The sequence below is a fragment of the Triticum aestivum genome, chromosome 6A (genome assembly GCF_018294505.1).
Source record: "Triticum aestivum cultivar Chinese Spring chromosome 6A, IWGSC CS RefSeq v2.1, whole genome shotgun sequence".
Taxonomy (NCBI): domain Eukaryota; kingdom Viridiplantae; phylum Streptophyta; class Magnoliopsida; order Poales; family Poaceae; genus Triticum; species Triticum aestivum.
Window position 1 is genome coordinate 404,164,627 of NC_057809.1, and position 19,500 is coordinate 404,184,126.

General features: G+C 44.7%; 1 protein-coding gene across 1 annotated transcript; it reads right to left on the reverse strand.

Moving 5' to 3' along the window:
- Positions 1–9,950: 9,950 nt before the first annotated feature.
- LOC123127662 ((+)-neomenthol dehydrogenase) lies at positions 9,951–14,178 on the reverse strand. Its single transcript, XM_044547434.1, has 4 exons — positions 14,022–14,178; positions 13,647–13,911; positions 11,442–11,624; positions 9,951–10,666 (listed from the first exon to the last, which is right to left on the reverse strand). The coding sequence occupies exons 1-4, from the start codon at positions 14,057–14,059 to the stop codon at positions 10,274–10,276; spliced, it is 879 nt and encodes a 292-aa protein (XP_044403369.1). The 5' UTR covers positions 14,060–14,178; the 3' UTR covers positions 9,951–10,273.
- Positions 14,179–19,500: the final 5,322 nt, after the last annotated feature.

Sequence of the window (19,500 nt, forward strand, 5' to 3'; positions counted from 1 at the left end):
CATCCAATCACTCATGGCCCGACTACGGTGCCAGAATAAAAGATCAACCCAACATGCGACACGGTCCCGATCGCCCCAATTGGGCACCACTACTGATCATCAGGGAAAGACACATAGTAACGGCGTGAGTCCTCGTCGAACTCCCACTTGAGCTCAAGCGCATCATCTAGAACGGAGTCATCAGGCCCTGCATCTGGTTTGGAAGTAACCTGTGAGCCACAGGGACTCAGCAATCTCGCACCCTCGCGATCAAGACTATTTAAGCTATAGGTAAGGCAAGGTAAAAATGTGGAGCTGCAGCAAGCGACTAGCATATATGGTGGCTAACCTGTTCGTAAAAGAGAGCGAGAAGAGAAGGCAAAGCGCGAACGAATAACTAGAGTACAACCTGCGGCAAGCATTACTCCAACACCGTGTTCACTTCCCGGACTCCGCCGAGAAGAGACCATCACGGTAACACACACGGTTGATTCTTTTTAATTAAATTAAGGTTCAAGTTATCTACAACCACACATTAACAAATTCCCATCTGCCCATAACCGCGGGCATGGCTTTCGAAAGTTCAAATCCCTGCAGGGGAGTCCCAACTTAGCCCATGACAAGCTCTCATGGTCAACGAAGGATATACCTTCTCCCGAGATATTCCAATCAGCCTCGGTATCCCGGTTCTACAAGACACTTCGACAAGTTAAAACAAATCCAGCAACACCGCCCGAATGTGCCGACAAATCCCGATAGGAGCTGCACATGTCTCGTTCTCAGGGCACACTCAGATTGTCTTGGGTATGGGTAGGCCAGCCCAGAGTTGCCCCTGGTGGCCACCGGTAGCTGACAGGCTGGACCAACACTCAGAGGAGCACTGCCCGGGGGGTTTAAATAAGATGACCCTCGGGCTCCGGAAACCCAAGGGAAAAAGAGGCTAGGTGGCAATTGGTAAAACCAAGGTTGGGCATTGCTAGAGGAGTTTTATTCAAGGCGAACTCTCAAGGGGTTCCCATTATTACCCAACCGCGTAAGGAACGCAAAATCCAGGAACATAACACCGATATGAATGAAACTAGGGCGGCAAGAGTGGAACAAAACACTAGGCTAAAAGGCCGAGCCTTCCACCTTTTACCAAGTATATAGATGCATTAAGATAACAAGATAATATAATGATATCCCAACAAGAAAATAATGTTCCAACAAGGAACGGTCTCCAAACTTCACCTGCAACTAGCAACGCTATAAGAGGGGCTGAGCAAAGCGGTAACATAGCCAATCAACGGTTTGCTAAGACATGGTGGGTTAGAGGTTTGACATGGCAATTTGGGAGGCATGATAAGCAAGTGGTAGGCATCGTAGCATAGGCATAGCAAAAGAGCAAGCATCTAGCAAAGCAAAGATAGAAGTGATTTCGAGGGTATGATCACCTTGCCTGCAAAGTTGTCAGAGTTGACTGGATCCTCGAAAGCAAACTCAACGGGCTCCTCGTTAGTGAAATCGTCTCCCGGATCTACCCAAACAAGACAAACAAGCAACAAGAACACAATCAACCACGTGCAAGCTCAAACAACATGATGCAAACATGGTATGCTATGCGGGATGCGATATGTGATGCATATGCAAGATTTGATAAGGAATGAATGAACCTGGCCTCAACTTGGAAATCCAAGTGTTCCACTGGAAAGGTGATGTGATTTCGGTTGAAATCGATATAAAGATCGCCGGAATCGGATGCACGGTTTGGAAATGGCAAGCAATTCAAATATGGCACCGGTCTGCGATAAACAGCAAGTAGCCATCTAAATGCAACAAGATTAATATGCTACAACACTCAAACATGGCAACAAAATACATGGCAGGGATCCATTCATGATGCTTAGCAAAAGAAGAACACTGAGCTACGGCCAATTCATCATTAATAGGTTCAAACAATCATGGCAAAAGAGCAATTGGTAAACAGATTTCAGACTTAGTGAAATTAACACTTGTCTGGAATTTCAAATCAGGTAGCACACTTTCGAGCATGAAAACTATAAGCTACAGGAATTTAACATGGCAAAGTAAAGCATGGCATGGAGCTACTCAAGGAGCTTAACAAAAGTCCCTTAGTGACCTTGAGCCAAAAGGGATCAGAAAATACAATGACAAGCATGTGAACATGGCAAAAACATAATCAAATCACAGACTTAGTGAAAAACTGAAGCATGCAAATCAGATATCAAGTAGGCATGTTTACGGCTCGATGCACTCACTACAGAGCAAGGCATGACCATCTAAGCATACACCCGTCAAGAATACTCATTATACAAGCTAGACATGGCAAGGACAATGACATAGCATGCACGGATCAACTACAACATCCTCGGCAAAATCGCTAACAAGTAGACAATCTGCCCAGATTCACGGAATAGCAAAAGTAGAGCTCGATTGACTCAAGCTAGGGTGCTCAATAATTGCAAACAAAGACATGGACTGATAGAGCACTACAAGATTAACAAAACATCCTTACTGATCATCCTCAAAAGAGGCACGGATCACTAAGAAACAACATGAACATATGGCATATTGATAAGAACAGATCAAGGACTTAGTGGAATTGCTAACTCCCTGAAATCAGCATTAACAAATGCACCACTTTGCAAGCTTGTGCTAGTCACCACACAAATCACAAAAATACATGGATTGCACCTCTTGAAAGATGGCAAAGCATATAAAAACACATGTAGAGCTCAGGGGCATATCATGCACACATTAATCATGGCAAAAATGACAAATAGCTATTTGGAGCAGCAGATCTGACAATTATCTCAAATAACACTCTTCCAACAGCATTTCGGGCATCAAGATGAACTCAAATGAAAATGATTCAATGAGATGGAATGATGTGCTCTCTGAGACAAACATTTGGATATGCTACACGCCCAAAACGGATCTACGGATGCAAAGTTACGGCACGATGAACATGGCAATATGATCTGCACACTTCGGAAAAAAAAGGAGGCAACCTCTAGGGTTTACTGTTCACCCGACAAGATCCGAGGTCGCCGGCGAGGGCCACCTACTCCGGCGAGGAAAAGGACGCCGCTCTGGCGCGGGGGAGCCGGATCCGGTGAGAGGGAGGATGGGGCGGCGACGTGGCGACTCCGTCGAGGACTTGTGGCGGCGGGGCGAGGTCCGGTGGCGGCGAGGTGAGCTCCTGCCGGCGATGGCGCGCCGGGCGGCAGAGGCCGGCCCCGAGGAAGACGGCGGCGGGGCGCGGGCGTGAGGCGGCGGAGGAGATGGGCCTCGGGGGCCCGTCCTGGGCCTCCCGGGCCGGCGGCGGCGACGAAGTGGGGCGGCGGCGCGGGCCAACGGGAGGATGACACGTGGCGGCGGAGGCGTGGGTCGGACACTGTCCGGCCTGCGAGTTTTTGTCCGGCGCCGGCGGGTGGAGATGGATCTAGGGTTTCGGGGAGAGGAAAACGAGAATTTCGGAGGGGGGCTTTAAATAGGCATAGGGGGAGTTAGGAGAGTCCAAATGAGGTGCGGTTTTCGGCCACGCGATCATTATCGAATGCTCTAGATGATGGAGAAGGTTTTGGTGGGTTTTGGGCCAAATTGGGGGGTGTTGGGCTGCAACACACACGAGGCATTTTCGGTCCCTCGGTTAACCGTTGGAGCATCAAACGAAGTCCAAATGATACGAAACTTCATAGGCGGTCTACCGGTAGTAAACCAAGGCCGCTTGGCAAGTCTCGGTCCAATGCGGAAATGTTTAATCCCCACACACGAGAGAAAAGTAGAACTGACCACCGGAGGAGAACGGAGCGTCGGAATGCAAAACGGACAACGGGGAAAATGCTCGGATGCATGAGACGAACACGTATGCAAATGCAATGCACATGATGACATGATATGAGATGCATGACAACAACAACACACAGAGACAAAAACCCGAACCCGAGAAAATAAAATAACTTAACGCCGGAAACGGCAAGAGTTGGATTACATATTGGGTAAATCATATCTGGGGTGTTACATCCTACGCCTCCCACAGATTGATAAACCTTAGGTCATCCACTTGAGGGAAATTTGCTACTGTCCTACAAACCTCTGCACTTGGAGGCCCAACAACGTCTACAAGAAGAAGGTTGTGTAGTAGACACCATGCCCATGCGCGCGCCCACCTCAGCGGCATGGGACGCTGCCGTCGACCGCTACCTCTCAGCGGCGCCAGTTGCCGTCCTCCCGCGCCCCGCCCGTCGATCGTGCGACGACATGATGTTTGATTTACAAGTGAAGAACGTTTTGTGCTGCCTTGAAGACTTCAACAACGGCATCCCGGAGGATGACAACGACAACGACGGTGCGGCACGCCGCCTCCGCCGCCGCCGGAAATAGTTTTTTTGGGGTTTAATACTGTATCTCGAATTCTCGATCATATGAATATAAATTCGCAGTGTGACTGAATGAAAGATATGGTTTGAATGAACTTGTGTTTTTCTCTCTTAATGTACAGACTTATCAAACGATTTTCTTTTGAAAAAAAGGTCAATGGTTTTTAAATATAAAACACTCATCGCAAACGTTTTAGTTAGAACACCTGTATGCAAACTGACAGCTTCCCTAGGAAGCCAAGGGAAAATGTGCCGAGCAGGATTTCTGCATCCCTTCAACGCAAACGGTTGTTTTGCATGACCTGTGTGCAAGCATGTACAAACAATTGGGTAAGATTTTCATATCTTTCATTTTGGGTATGTTGCCATTTGTCAAACTGGAAATATTGACATTTGTTTATCTAGTAACATTGCCATTTGTCAACCTTGTAACACTGCGATTTGTCAAAATATGCGGCTACAAATCACTAGCACTATCTAATTTTTCAACTAAAATCAATAGCACTGTTCATATGGACACCACTAGCAAGTGTGAGTTGATGGACGCATATGCAAATGTACCATTGATTACATACAACAAGTCATCAACCCACAACGACAACGAGGATACACGTTGGATTATAGATCATTTCCAACAAAACATTCTAGTAAAGTTTTTCTCACAGAACAAATAACAAAGCGATGAAATGAACTTCAGCTCGACCACTCGTCGGCATTGGAAACACTTGCTTTGAACCAGAAGTGATTCTCTAGGAAGGGCCAGCTACTATCAATCTCGAGACCAACTCATGACTGATCATCGAGGCTGAAGCGGCCTATGTTAGGACCCATATTGGGACAGTAGGGAAGCATAGTAATGTCTGAGGTATAGATACAATTGCTTCTCATAAATGATAGTAATATTGTGTCAACATCAGCTGGATCGCCTTCCACCATCATTGGATAGTTTTGTCCAAGGAAGAGCGAGTTTCCTCCAAGACTTTCAATACTGAACCAGGGAGAAGGTGTTGGCACTAGTACACTAGTGTCCATCCCGAATACCCTGCAACAGATGTTGGAATAGGTTCGGAGAGTGCGACCATGCGAGACAACACCTGCTTCCTTAGTAACATCAGCAGTACCCTATATACAGACAAGAAGAGGTGATCCATCGGAATAAGTTATCAGGCGCCACTGAGTATATGGGTCCTGCTCGTCCTCATGCTCGTAAAAAATTTCAGGTATAGGTGGTGGAATGTTCACAGGACCTTGGAAACACAAGAAGGTTAATTAGTAAAGGGAAACTAGCTAACCGGCATGCATGTGGATGAAACAATTATAATTACGGTGGAAGACAAATGTACCGAAAGCATCAGGAACAGTGCCACGAGTGGTGGCAGCAAACACAAGGCCCTCGTATTGAATTGCATCACAGTACTCATCCGTGTACATAAAATGATTTTTGAGCAATATCCATCGAGGTGTGGAAGTAAGGACGGCAACAAGCTTGTCGAATATAGAAACAACTTCATAGTTCGTGTAATCCCAAGAGCGGGTGGGAACTCGACAAATTGCTATCTTCCGTAGACGACAGTCAGCATGACCGTATTTGAACTCACATAGAATACCAGTGTACTCAACCTCTGGGCAGTCATCTGAGATTTTTGGAAGTGGAACCCAGTGACGAGTGTACACATTCACAAGTTCACACTCGCAGTTTTACCCAATATAAACAACCCAATCTCCATTTGTGCCTACCTAAGCCTTGCCCTCAAGAGATGGCATATTAACATCATACGTATCGTTATCAAGAGGCATCAACTTAGACAAGGCAAGGATTCCCTCATCCCCGTGCCAGTCAGCAGGGTCATGGAGAAGAAGATAGGGGAGATCAAACCGCTCCTAGACCCTTGGGTTCCTTGTAATGATGTTATTAGTTGAGTCGAGAATGGTCTTGAACGAACCTGCCATGCTAGCTGAGGTGATGACATCACATCGATCAATGAGTTCCTCCACCGCGTCATCATTCAGATCGGGGCAAGAATAACGAGGTCGTTTCCGGCCTGTTCCCTCCTTGGAGAAGACGATCGAATAATGGCAGAAGGAAGGGTGAAGGAAAATGGAGGAGGGGGAAGAGCTAGCGTGCGGCAGCAGTTCCAAATCGAGAGGGAAAGGCGAAGAGTCGGTGGACGGTTGCCACGGTACACGAAGAGGCGTCTGGGGAGCGAACAATTGCCACAGAGGTCACACACTGACGACAAGGGCTGAGTGAACCGCATGCGTATATTGCACACACCTTCATCTGGCTGACCTTTTCTTTTGTTGCCTAATCACAAACAGTTCATCCCGCGTGAACCGTATGTTGTATATCGCACACACCTTCATCCGGCTGCCCGTTTCTTTTGTTCCTCCTCATCACAAACAGTTCATCCGAGTGAACCGTATGCTGTGTATCGCACACGCCTTCATATGGCTGCCCATTTCTTTTGTTCCTCCACATCGCAAACAGTTCATTGAACTGAACTGTGGGCCCTAATCGCACACGCAACTAAAATCTGAACCGTGTTTGATGCATCCTCCATCGCAAACGTTTTATACACTTTTGATGGTTTTCATACACCACCGTTTGTGATTATTGCATCGCACACAGTTTCTCGAAGGGTCTCTGATCATAGTGTCGCGTTAGCAGCATCCTGTAGTAGTGTGTGCAAGTGTTTGTTAGTTTGGGTAGGTGCATATATTGGGGACTTGCTTGTGCCTCCTACTGGATTGATACATTGGTTCTTAACTGAGGGAAATACTTATCTCTACTTTGCTGCATCACCCTTTCCTCTTCAAGGGAAAAATCAACGCAAACTCAAGAAGTAGCACTGTGTCACCCTTTTCTCTTCAAGGGAAAAAACAACAAAAGCTCAAGAAGTAGCATCCTTCTACGTACCATATTGCTGACGATTGAAGCTCCCCGCCGCCAACTCCACTACGGCAAGGTGAGCTCGCATTTGGCCTCGGCACCTTGTCTATCATCTTTGCCATGCTCGTGTGCATCTCTCTGACCCATTCGCACATCCATAGGAGCTCGAAATCAGGTGCAACATCTTCACCCGACAAGCAACTTCGCCGCGTGCATCTATGGCGAGCCACCATCGTCCCCGAGGCAAGCCGTGGACACCATTGTCCTTGCGTCACCTCCTGGAGCCCATTTACCAACCCGCCATCACCCCCCCCCCAAGTCGCCTAATTTGTCGACGCCAGAGACAACGCCGCCGGCCCCACGCTCTCCGATGACCTAGCTGCCATGGTTGAGAAGCTAAAAAGGGTATAATTAGCAAATTGTAAATCCAATTTAAATAATTATTTTTGTAGAATAAACATATTGAATTGTATTTTCAGCTTACTAACTATTATTGAAATTAAATATTTTAAAATTTGAAATTAAATATAGTTCAACATAGGCTTTAATTCAAATTAAATCCAAACTTAAAAAAGTTATAACTTTTAAACCATAGGGTAAAATTGAGTAATTCTTTTTGCATGACAAATCAGTAACCTAAATTCAAATTTAGTAAATAATTTTGGATCATATTTTACTTTATGAAATTCAAACATAATTTGAATTTAGTCTAAATCTAGTGGGAACCTATTGAACAATTCATTGGTTCAAATTAAATGAAACCTTTTGCAAATGAATTCATGAACCAACCTTAATCATATATGAATTCATTTCAACGTGAACCCAACCTTACAAATTCAAACTCAACTGAATGCAAATTCAAATCTTATTTAAAATCAATTCAATTTGAATTCAAATAAGATAAAACCTTATTCAAATTCAAATTGAATTATAACCCAAAACTTAAGTCAACCTATTCAACTTACTTGAACCTAATTTAGATTATTTGAACCAGTTCAAATTCAGATATGTAGTTCAGGAGTTCAAACCGGTTCAAACTTAATTACAAATTCAACTTAAAGGCATGTTTAATTATGAACTCCGCCGAAACCAAAATTAAGTTAGTTTGTATTCAATTCAAAAGGCCAATCAAGTTTGAATTATCATTCAAGACATAGTTCATAGACCATAAGTCCAGTTGTGATGATTCTTTTTGTTAATTAAATATGTCAATACAACTTTGCATCACATACCACTTATGTGATGAACCTACCCTATTGATACTTCATGCATGTGAACCCTTATGTCACATGTATCCCAAGTAACAACTAGTATGTTTTCCTAATTCTTTATGAGTTGACACATGAACACTTAATCTCACAGCACAATCAACATTGACGCCATGCACTACACTGTACTGTTAAGTTTGATTGTATTGTATGGTTCTTTACGTAAACTCTTTATCAATGATAGATCGTTCAAGAGCGAAGAGTAGCCTTACTAAGATTGTGTGTGTCAAGAACTTCTCCAATTACCAAGATTGTGCTTATGTGAAGAAGTTCATGAAGTACCAGGAAAGTTTATACTAGTGATAATGCTTCCTCCATGTTTCACTATGCTGCCATACTATGCTGAACATGGTATAGGTTAACCACATGTTTACCAAGAGTGTCGAGTCTACGATATAGTGTAGGTTTCGGGACTTGTTATCATGTGAATGCTTCATTGCTTGATGCGCTTTGGAGTTCCCATTGAATGCGCCAATGATTGGGAGCGCACTTGTATTTCGGGACCATCATTTCAAGTGATATGTGTCGAAGGTTGATGCGCTCTAGAGTTGCCATTGACTCAGCGTGCTTGAAACATACATGCCCTTTATCATCTCTGGGAAATCGGTTGGTTCTCATCTATGGTTAGAAACGGGAGGTTGGTCAGCTTAGCCTTGGGTAGTCATTAGGTGATTGGACTTGACTGGAAATGGTTTTGACGGAAAGGATTTTGTTACAAAACTGGTTGGAAACTCTTTTACCTTATATTTTTACAATATAAGATATGTTGTTATTACGTGTAACTTGCCAATACATTCAGTGTATTGACCATCGTGGCTGCAACGTATCATGCTGTAGGATTTTCCATATCGAAGGAGAGATAAGAAGTAGGGTTACGATGCTATACTCAATTGCCACTTGTGAGTAGATGGAAGACACATGAGTAGATGTTTCTCATGTTATTAAGCTAACCTTGAGCTAGTAGGTATGTAATGTATTTAAGACTGGATCTGTGTTAATAATATGACATGTGATATTTCTTGTTATTTCACCATGATCTGTGTGTGCTAGCAATTGATCCTAGGACGGACACAGAAAGCACATAGATTAGGGGCCCCTACCGGGACTGGGTGGTCACACATATAACCAACCCCGAGACAAACTAGGACAAAGTCACCCGTCCACGAGGAGAACCCGGAGAGCGCGAGGTAGCACCCGCGGCGCCCCGAGTAGTCCGGCGCACACACGTACAGCTGGACAGGAGAATTGAACAATCAAGTGTGCAGATCGGATGACCGAGAGCACTCAAGGGGACAGCGGCGGGAGGCTCGCGGGAAACAGACGGCACGGAGGGCACTCTCGCGCGCCGAAGCCTTAGGAGGGTAATACATGGACACACAAAAGGGTGCATACCTTTCTGAGTGTATGAACATGGTTTGGGCATACATCGCATGATTTCTAATGTTCGACACTTGTGGATTTTTTTCCTTTGTAAACACAATTAAGAATTATTTGTGGTACATGCTCTGTTACAGCAGGAAGGGAGGAGAGCTTTTTTGTTTCTACATGCTCTGTTCTACAAAGTGGAGGATGATAGGCTATCCTGTCAAAAGACGAGCACGAATCTTCGAGAACTGTACGGGCGTGATAGTTCGGAGGCATCAAGCTTGGTGAGGAGATGGAGTTGCATTTTGGGACAAACGGCCATCTTTTTCTTGCCAAATCGTAAGCGTGCAGCTACGCACAGCTCCGCCATGCAGCGCGCGGTGTCGTCGTCAGAGCTTGGAGTAGAGCTGCGGCGTGGACCACTTGAAGAACTTGCCTGTGGGGAGGTCGGCGGGGGGCAGCAGCGCGAGCCCCGCGGCGACGCGGCCGGCCTCCTCGGCGGTGCGCTTGCCCCACCCCCGCGTCATGTCTGTCCGCGTGAACCCGGGGCAGAAGCAGTTGACAGCTACGGCCCCCCGCAGCCGCGCGGCGAGGAGGCGGGAGTAGGCGTTGAGGGCCAGCTTGGAGACCGCGTAGTCCGTCCACACGGCCGGCCACCCGTGGTCCTGCCACGTCCCGTCCTTCACCTGCGCCAGGAACCGCGACGCCATGGCCTCGACCTGCTGCTCCGTCAGCCTGCCCTCGTCCAGCAGCATGCTCCTCAACGACGGGTCCCTCACCTTCTGCAAAAAAGATCAACACACAACAATTTATTTCTGAAATTTGGCCTGCCAAAACTGCATCCCTTCGTTGTGTTGAGCATGGAATTGGACATTGTTTCAGAAATATACTACTACTACTAATGAACTCAGTGTTGAGCATGGAATTGGACATTGTTTCAGAATTCAGATGGCCTTGGACTAGCTGGTCACGGTGTGGAAACAGGACACTGATGCTGTCATGTGCTCTGACAGTTTGACTCAAGAGAATTGACATTGTTTCTGGAGGAGAGTTTGTGCGTTCAAACTTCAGAGTCCACAGCCGATGGCTGAATCAGCTGATAACGAGCTCATAGTCAAGCTGTTTGCCCCTTAATCAAATGCTATTTATTTAAACCTGATTTGACCCGCAAAATAAACAAGGTTTTGAGTCATCACTCATCACTGGCATGTGCGCAGCGCGCTCACTCTTTTAAGTTCCCACTCGCTTGACAACTAGTGCGATCATGTGAGAAGAAGATTTGGTTCCAAAATCATTATTCATACTATTAGTATAACCTAATCCCTCCGTCCCATAATGTAAGACGTTTTTTAACACTAGTGTAGTGTCAAAAAAACGTCTTACATTACGGGACGAAGGGAGTATAACGTAAAGTGAACCGTCTGAGCGCGTTATTTGCCTCATGCTGCACAAAACGTGCTAGTGTTAAATTAGTAGGAGACGACAATTACAAGATGTTTTGCAGCGTCAGAGAACAAGCACAGTACTGGTAGTTTACTTAACAGCATGATAGCTTACATTGAGAAGGCCAAGCTGGGAGCTGAGGTTCAGGATCCGGCTGGTCCCAGAGGATCGACGGAAAAGGGGCAGGAGCGCCTCGATGAGCATCTTGGCTCCGTAAAAGTTGGTCTTGAGGACCGTCTCAGCATGCTCCACCGAGTTGGTGTCGATCTCGTTGAACGATACCCCGGCATTGTTCACCTGCAGGAGGCAAGAGGCTTGGTTTCAGAATCACATAACTCACGTCAGACTTATTAAGAAGATTCCTAGGGTTTGGCTACGAAGAAAACAAATCCTGAAAGCATGTGATTGTGAGGTGGTAGCCCTGGTAGGTTACATCTACCATGCACCAATTCAGCAGCTTATTTTCCCTTTGTTCTTTCTGGTGGAGCTTTTGCCGTCTTGCTGATATAGGCCTAGAATTAGAAATTGTGCTATTTGGGCTACTGGCCTACTGCTATGTACCTTTGCCCTAATTTAACTAAGCATTCCAGATAGTACTAGTCACAGCTGATGACGGATAAGTATCAACAAATCGATACAATGATTAAGACAACTAGATAATGTACCCAGTTCAGTAACTTATCCTCTGTTATTTCTCCAAGAGTTGGATTATGATTATGGTTTCTTTCACTCCGTCGAGCAAAAAGGTAACAGGAACATTACGTTCTTATATAGAAATTTTCAGGAACAGCAGTTCAGTATGTAGATTTTTTAAAAAGACCGTTTCACATACTATCCGCAAACAAACTAGCAAAAAAGAGAGATGAAAACTCCGCTGCTATTTTGTGACAATAGCACAGATATATGGTAGAAATCAACGGCCGCCTTCTATGATGATGTCGCTATAATCTGTGATGACCTGGATTGTAGCGACTGCGGCAACTTGCAATTATCTTATACTAGTATAGCACTGGCTCGTCTGAAGAACAGCTAGCTCTTGTACTTGGCTGTTCCATCGTCATGGAACACAAGCTTGTGATATTACTACTAGTTTGTTCGCCGCCCTCACGTTGCCAGCAACGGCGATTGCATCGGAAAATAATAATATCTGGATCGAACTGCATGCAGTGGATCTTCGCATTGTTCGTTTCTGGTTTCTAAAAAAATGAATCGTGTATCATCTGGCTCGTGGACTTTGGACCACACTGCTGGTTAGTTTAAATGGAACCCCTCAACAGACAATATGCAGGGATCGATTACTGTAGCAGAATGCACGAAGCATCTTCTGTGCGTGGTTGACCTGCTCTATGTGGTATCTCGATCGACACAAGCAAGAGGCTGAGGCTCACATCTAATTCCGGCACTTTGTACGTACAAGCTATACAAATATCGAAATCTTTATTTTTTTATTCTAAGAGAAATAATAATTGTGATCGATTTGGTGACCTAACAGAAAGATTGTTGCATGAGTTCACATACTACTAGTTAGGATAATAAAATTGCGACTTATTAAGTGCCAAGATCACTATCGACGACGCTTTCTTACAATGTATATGAAGGGAAAAAGAAAAGGTCAGCTGATTACTACACTGAGGGCCGTGGGCCGTGGCGTGCCCTAATTGACCCGCTGTTACTGGTGATGACTTGGCTCTAATTTCGGCTGTGGAGTGACGTTTGGGTTAACAAGTCTGTTCCACTGAAACACTACCTCTTGTAGTTACTGGTGGTTGCAGTCTGTCATTGGTTTTCTGTGGGCCGGCCAACAATGTTTTAGTTCACGATCATAACTGTACCCAACTACTAGGAGTACCAGATATACTTCACCGACATGCCTTATTTAGCATAAACGCATTTTCTCTTTAGAAACGGCATATGCACATTTAATTTAGCAGAAAGTAGCTGGTCATGCTTTGCAAAAGGACATATGTTATTGCTAGTGGGGTGCGAGTTGCAAAATTTGTCTATAGTGGATCGGAGTAGTATGGCAGTACTTGTCATTTGGGGCAAAAAAGGGGGTAGAGTAGTATGTATGCATGGTAGACTAGTAGGTAAGCCAACCCCTAACCTTAATTACCTACACAATCGGGTGGTTAACATGGCTGATTAATTGATAAACAGCTACTTTAGCACACCACATGTTTTGCCGGGGTAGGGGGGAGGGGGTCATGTGAAACTTCAAATCAAATTAACCCGGCCGGAGAGAGGAAAATGGCAGGCGGCGGGAATTTAGGGGAGAAGCAGCGAAATAGACGACGAAAAATAGACGATCGTGCGGCTCACCAGAATGTCGAGGCCGCCGACATCGTCGCGGATCCAGGAGGCGAAGGCGGCGACAGAGGCGGAGTCGGTGACGTCGAGGCGGCGGAACCGCACGGACGGGAGACCCCTGGCGCGGAGCTCGGCGGCGGCGGCCTCCCCGCGGGCCTCGTCCCGCGCCGTGAGCACCACGGACAGCCCCTGCTCCGCCAGGCGCGCGGCCAGCGCGTGCCCAATGCCACGGTTGGCCCCCGTCACCACCGCCACCGTCTCGCCGGTCCACCACGCCCTGATCGATAACCAAAGTTAATCATGACGCAAAACAAAGTCAACCACGAATTACATCTCACTGACGCCAATACATACACACAAATATACACAAGTTAGTTAGAGAGTTACTTGTGCGGTGGCGTCTCTTTGGAACTAGAGCAGTCCATGGACGATAGAGGGGAGGAGGAGCACTGGGATTGCCTCGATGGAAGGAGAGGTCAGGTACGGGAGAGCCAAGCAAAGCTTTGGAGTGGGATGTGGAGTGGAGGAAAACAACGAGAGCGGGGTATATATAAGGAAAATGTTCGCACCCGGCGCGCCGGCTCAAACTTCGGCCGGTCGCGCGCGGGTCGTTCGATCCTCGTTGAATCGAGGCCTTTTCATTGCGCCACGTCGCCACCTTATCTTGTTTCTATTTTTTTCTCTGCTCCACCGCACACTCCCTCGTTCCTTATCCATTCGTTGGGCGATTCATCCCCTTTTCCTCTATTCATTCACGCCTGATTAGCTCGCGCCGGCGATGGCCGCCACCAGCTCCGCGCCCTACCCCCCATGCACTGCCGCTCATCCTCTCTTTGGTCTTGGTTCCTCTCCACCGGTGAGCCGTATCACGGCGGCGCTGCGAAGATGGCCGACGGCGCTGTTCAGGTAGGAGACAGCCACATATGCTACAACCAGGGGTTGCTGGTTTTTGCTTGGATTGCCCCGCTGTCCTGCATGCATCAACAGCGGCCAGCAGCTACCCATGCTGCGACCAGCAGGTCCCAGCGACGAAGATGACGGCCTCCCGGTGCTTCAATCAGTGAGTTTTTTGTTGGAACCGGCCGGTGAATAGCTACATCCACATTAACAAATGCTGGAACTAGAGACCATAAGCCTTTTTTGCTGAGCAAATGTTTAATTTTTGCTACAATCGAAAGAAATTTTGCTGGAACTAGCTCTCTGTTTTGCTGGAAACGGCGTCGCAGGATGCTGGGACGGGCTCTCTGTTTTGCTACAATCAATCACCAGGAGTTCTTCCTAATGAGTTGTTTTGCTGGAACCGGTGTTCCATTTTGCTGGAACCGTGTAATTTTTTGCTACAATCGATCAATGAAGTTTTCGCTGATGAGTTGTTATTTGCTGGAACCGGTGTTCAATTTTGTTGGAACCAGGTAAATTTTTGCTTCAACCGACAAATGAAGGATTTGTTGCTTTTGGAGTTTTGTGTTGGGCACGACTATGCAAGTTGACGACCGCGGTGACGCCGGTGGTGCTCCAACCATGGTGTATGCGCGCTGGAACCGACCGTGCCAGAGCTGCAATGGTCTGGTTCATCAGCTACGGATACGACGTGCTGCGACGACGAGCTTTCAGCAGAAGGGTGGCACGAGGGCTACGACGGTGGTGCTGCAACAAGCAGCGGCGAAGGGAACGGGGTGCTGCCCCCCTCGCCGGAGCGCACACGTGTGGGGGGCGAAGGCAGAGATGCTCGCGGGAACAGGAAGGAGGGGATTTCTGTTTGTGTTGACCAACGCGAGAGAAGGAGGTGATTCGGCGGCAGGCTACAAATCACCAGACCAGAGAAAGAAGAGCGAGTCGGGGTTGAGTGCCAGATCGGACGGTCCCGGCTCGCTGCATCGGGTGGCTGGCATTCGACCGGCCCAACAGTTGCGGTTCGGCTTCGGGGCGATCGAACCGGTCAATCGAGTATGCGGTCCAGACTCAGGGCCGCGGAGTACTGTCTGAGGCAATGGGTAGGGTACGGGCGGGTATAATCTCCTTCTACCCAAACTCATATCTATAGAAACTTTTTATATCCACCCACTTCAATATCCATGGATATAAACTATTGACACCCATGCCGATACTCATCGGGTACCCTATACCCAATGTGTATCCATTGGATACAATATATAGCATTCGAATTCTTAAGAGGTAGAGAAATGAGTTCAAAATTCAAGTAAGATCATGGTAGAGTAGTATAGCACGTATGTGGCCTCCTTCAATGGGTGGCCTCTTGGAGGCATCAGGGGAGTATGAGCAGCGGTTGGTGGAAGGCCGACATACTAGAAGGTGGTGGTGGGAATTGGGGATTGCTGAATCGAGTGTTCGACAAGAGTCTGGTAGCGAAGAGTAGATACTTTATCTTTTTGAGAAGTCACATATAGGATGTATGAGGAGTGGTGAGCAAGTGATTATGAGCCTATGACCTATGACTTGTTTAACGAATACGAGATTTAGGGTTGGACCATATGAGTTGGATGTTAACACCACATGTTATAGGAGTTATTTTCATTTATTAAAAAAAATTTGGGTATCCATTGGGTTACCCATGTGCACCATTTCTTACCCATGCCCTACCCATATAGTTTACGGGTATGGATACCCATTACCCGTGGGTAGAAAATCTCTTTAAGTCTTGCCCATACTCACTGTTTTCGGGTAGGGTACCCGCGGGTATCCATACCCATGGGCAAAACTGCCATCCCTATGAGTGGGAACCTACTATTAAAATTAAAATTAAAGATCATGAATGCTATGCTTTATGTGATTTGGGTGCTAGTGTTTCCACAATTTCAAGAACTTTGTGTGATGTGTTAGGTTTCCGTGAATTTGATAATTGTTCTTTAAATTTGCATTTTGCGGATTCCACTATTAAAAAACCTATGGAAAGGATTAATGATGTTCTTATTGTTGCGAATAGTAATTATGTGCCAGTAGATTTTATTGTTCTTGATATAGATTGCAATTGTACTTGTCATATTATTCTTGGTAGACCTTTTCTTAGAACGATTGGTGCAATTATTGATATGAAAGAAGGAAATATTAGATTCCAATTTCCATTAAGGAAAAGCATGGAACACTTTCCTAGGAAGAAAGTTAAATTACCTTATGAATCTATTATGAGATCCACTTATGGATTGCATACCAAAGATGATAATACCTAAATCTATTCTTATTTTTATGCCTAGCTAGGGGCGTTAAACAAAGTTGGGAGGCAACCCAATTTTATTTTTGTTTCTTGTCTTTTGTTCCTAGTTAGTAATAAATAAATCATCTATCCTCTGTTATGATTGTGTTTTTAATATTTTAATTAGTGTTTGTGCCAAGTAAAGTCTTTAGGATCTTCTTGGATGATTGTTGTTTAATCTTGCTCATAAAACAAAAAGTATGCGCTCACGAGAATAATTTTAATTTTTTACCATAGAGCGATAAAATAGCGATTCCAACTGCAATAGATCAATATACAAATTATTTAGGACGTCCTAATTTATCAGAATTTTTGGAGTTACAAAAGTATTCGAAACCTACAGATTACTACAGACTGTTCAGTTTTTGACAGATTCTATTTTTCGTGTGTTGTTTGCTTATTTTGATGAATCTATGGCTAGTGTCGGGGGTATGAACCATAGGAAAGTTGGAATACAGTAGGTTTAACATCAATATAAATAAATAATGAGTTCATTACAGTATCTTAAAATGGTGATTTGTTTTCTTATATTAACAGAGCTCATGAGATTTTCTGTTAAGTTTTGTGTTGTGAAGTTTTTAAGTTTTTGGGTAAAGATTTGATGGATTTTGGAATAAGGAGTGGCAAGATCCTAAGCTTGGAGATTCCCAAGGCACCCCAAGGTAAAATTCAAGGACAACCAAAAGCCTAAGCTTGGGGATGCCCCGGAAGGCATCCCCTCTTTCGTCTTCGTCCATCGGTAACTTTACTTGAGGCTATATTTTTATTCACCACATGATATGTGTTTTGCTTGGAGCGTCTTGTATGATTTGAGTCTTTGATTTTTAGTTTACCCTAATCATCCTTGCTGTACACACCTTTTGGAGAGAGACACAAGAATCGGAATTTATTAGAATACTCTTTGTGCTTCACTTATATCTTTTAAGCTAGATAATTTTGCTCTAGCGCTTCACTTATATTTTTTAGGGCACGGTGGTGGTTTTATTTTATAAAAATTATTGATCTCATGCTTCGCTTATATTATTTTGAGAGTCCTTTAGAACAGCATGGTAATTTGCTTTGGCTATAAAATTAGTCCTAATATGATAGACATCCAAGATGGGTATAATAAAAACTTTCATATAGAGTGCATTGAATACTATAAGAAGTTTGATACTTGATGATTATTTTGAGATATGAAGATGGTAATATTAGAGTCATGCTAGTTGAGTAGTTGTGAATTTGAGAAATACTTGTGTTAGAGTTTGCAAGTCCCGTAGCATACACGTATGGTGAACGTTGTGTGACAAATTTGAAGCATGAGGTGTTTCTTTGATTGTCCTCCTTATGAGTGGCGGTCGGAGATGAGTGATGGTCTTTTCCTACCAATCTATCCCCCTAGGAGCATGTGCGTAATGCTTGGTTTTTGATGACTTGTAGATTTTGCAATAAGTATGTGAGTTCTTTATGACTAATGTTGAGTCCATGGATTATACGCACTCTCACCTTCCCATCATTGCTAGCCTCTTCGGTACCGTGCATTGCCCTTTCTCACCTTGAGAGTTGGTGCAAACTTCGCCAATGCATCCAACCCTCGTGATATGATACGTTTTATCACACATAAACCTTCTTATATCTTCCTCGGGACAGTCACCATACCTACCTATTATGACATTTCCATAACCATTTCAAGATATACTGCCATGCAACTTTCCACCGTTACGTTTATTATGACACACTTTATCATTGTCATATTGCCTTGCATGATCATGTAGTTGACATCGTATTTATGGAAAAGCCACCATGCATAATTTCATACATGTCACTCTTGATTCATTGCCCATCCCGATACACCGCCGGAGGCATTCATATAGAGTCATACTTTGTTCTAGTATCGAGTTGTAATCTTTGAGTTGTAAATAAATAGAAGTGTGATGATCATCATTAATAAAGCATTGTCCCAAAAAAGGCCAAAAAAGAGACAAAGGCCAAAAAAGGAAAAAACTAAAAAAAGGACAATGCTACTATCTTTTTTCCATGCTTGTGCTTCAAAGTAGCATCATGATCTTCATGATAGAGAGTCTCTTATATTGTCACTTTCATATACTAGTGGGAATTTTTCATTATAGAAATTGGCTTGTATATTCCAATAATGGGCTTCCTCAAATGCCCTAGGTCTTCGTGAGCAAGCAAGTTGGATGCACACCCACTTAGTTTCTTTTGTTGAGCTTTCATACATTTATAGCTCTAGTGCATCCGTTGCATGGCAATCCCTACTCCTCGCATTGACATCAATTGATGGGCATCTCTATAGCCCGTTGATTAGCCGCATCAATGTGAGACTTTCTCCTTTTTTGTCTTCTCCACACAACCCCCATCATTATATTCTATTCCACCCATAGTGTTATGTCCATGGCTTTCGCTCATGTATTGCGTGAAAGTTGAAAAAAGTTCGAGATTACTAAAGTATGAAACAATTGCTTGGCTTGTCATCTGGGTTGTGCATGATGAGAGGAATTTTGTGTGACGAAAATGAAGCATAGCCAAACTATATAATTTTGTAGGGATAAGCTTTCTTTGGCCATGTCATTTTGAGAAGACATAATTGCTTAGTTAGTATGCTTGAAGTATTATTATTTTTATGTCAATATTAAACTTTTGTATTGAATCTTTCAG

What these genes read in the sequence shown, in the direction of transcription:
- LOC123127662 (XM_044547434.1), bottom strand. Translation starts at nt 14,059, where the DNA reads ATGGACTGCTCTAGTTCCAAAGAGACGCCACCGCACAA. An exon ending in AAAGAGACGCCACCGCACAA is followed by an intron (nt 13,912 to 14,021) that starts GTAACTCTCTAA and finishes GTTATCGATCAG; the next exon opens with GGCGTGGTGGACCGGCGAGA. An exon ending in TCGGCGGCCTCGACATTCTG is followed by an intron (nt 11,625 to 13,646) that starts GTGAGCCGCACG and finishes TGCCTCCTGCAG; the next exon opens with GTGAACAATGCCGGGGTATC.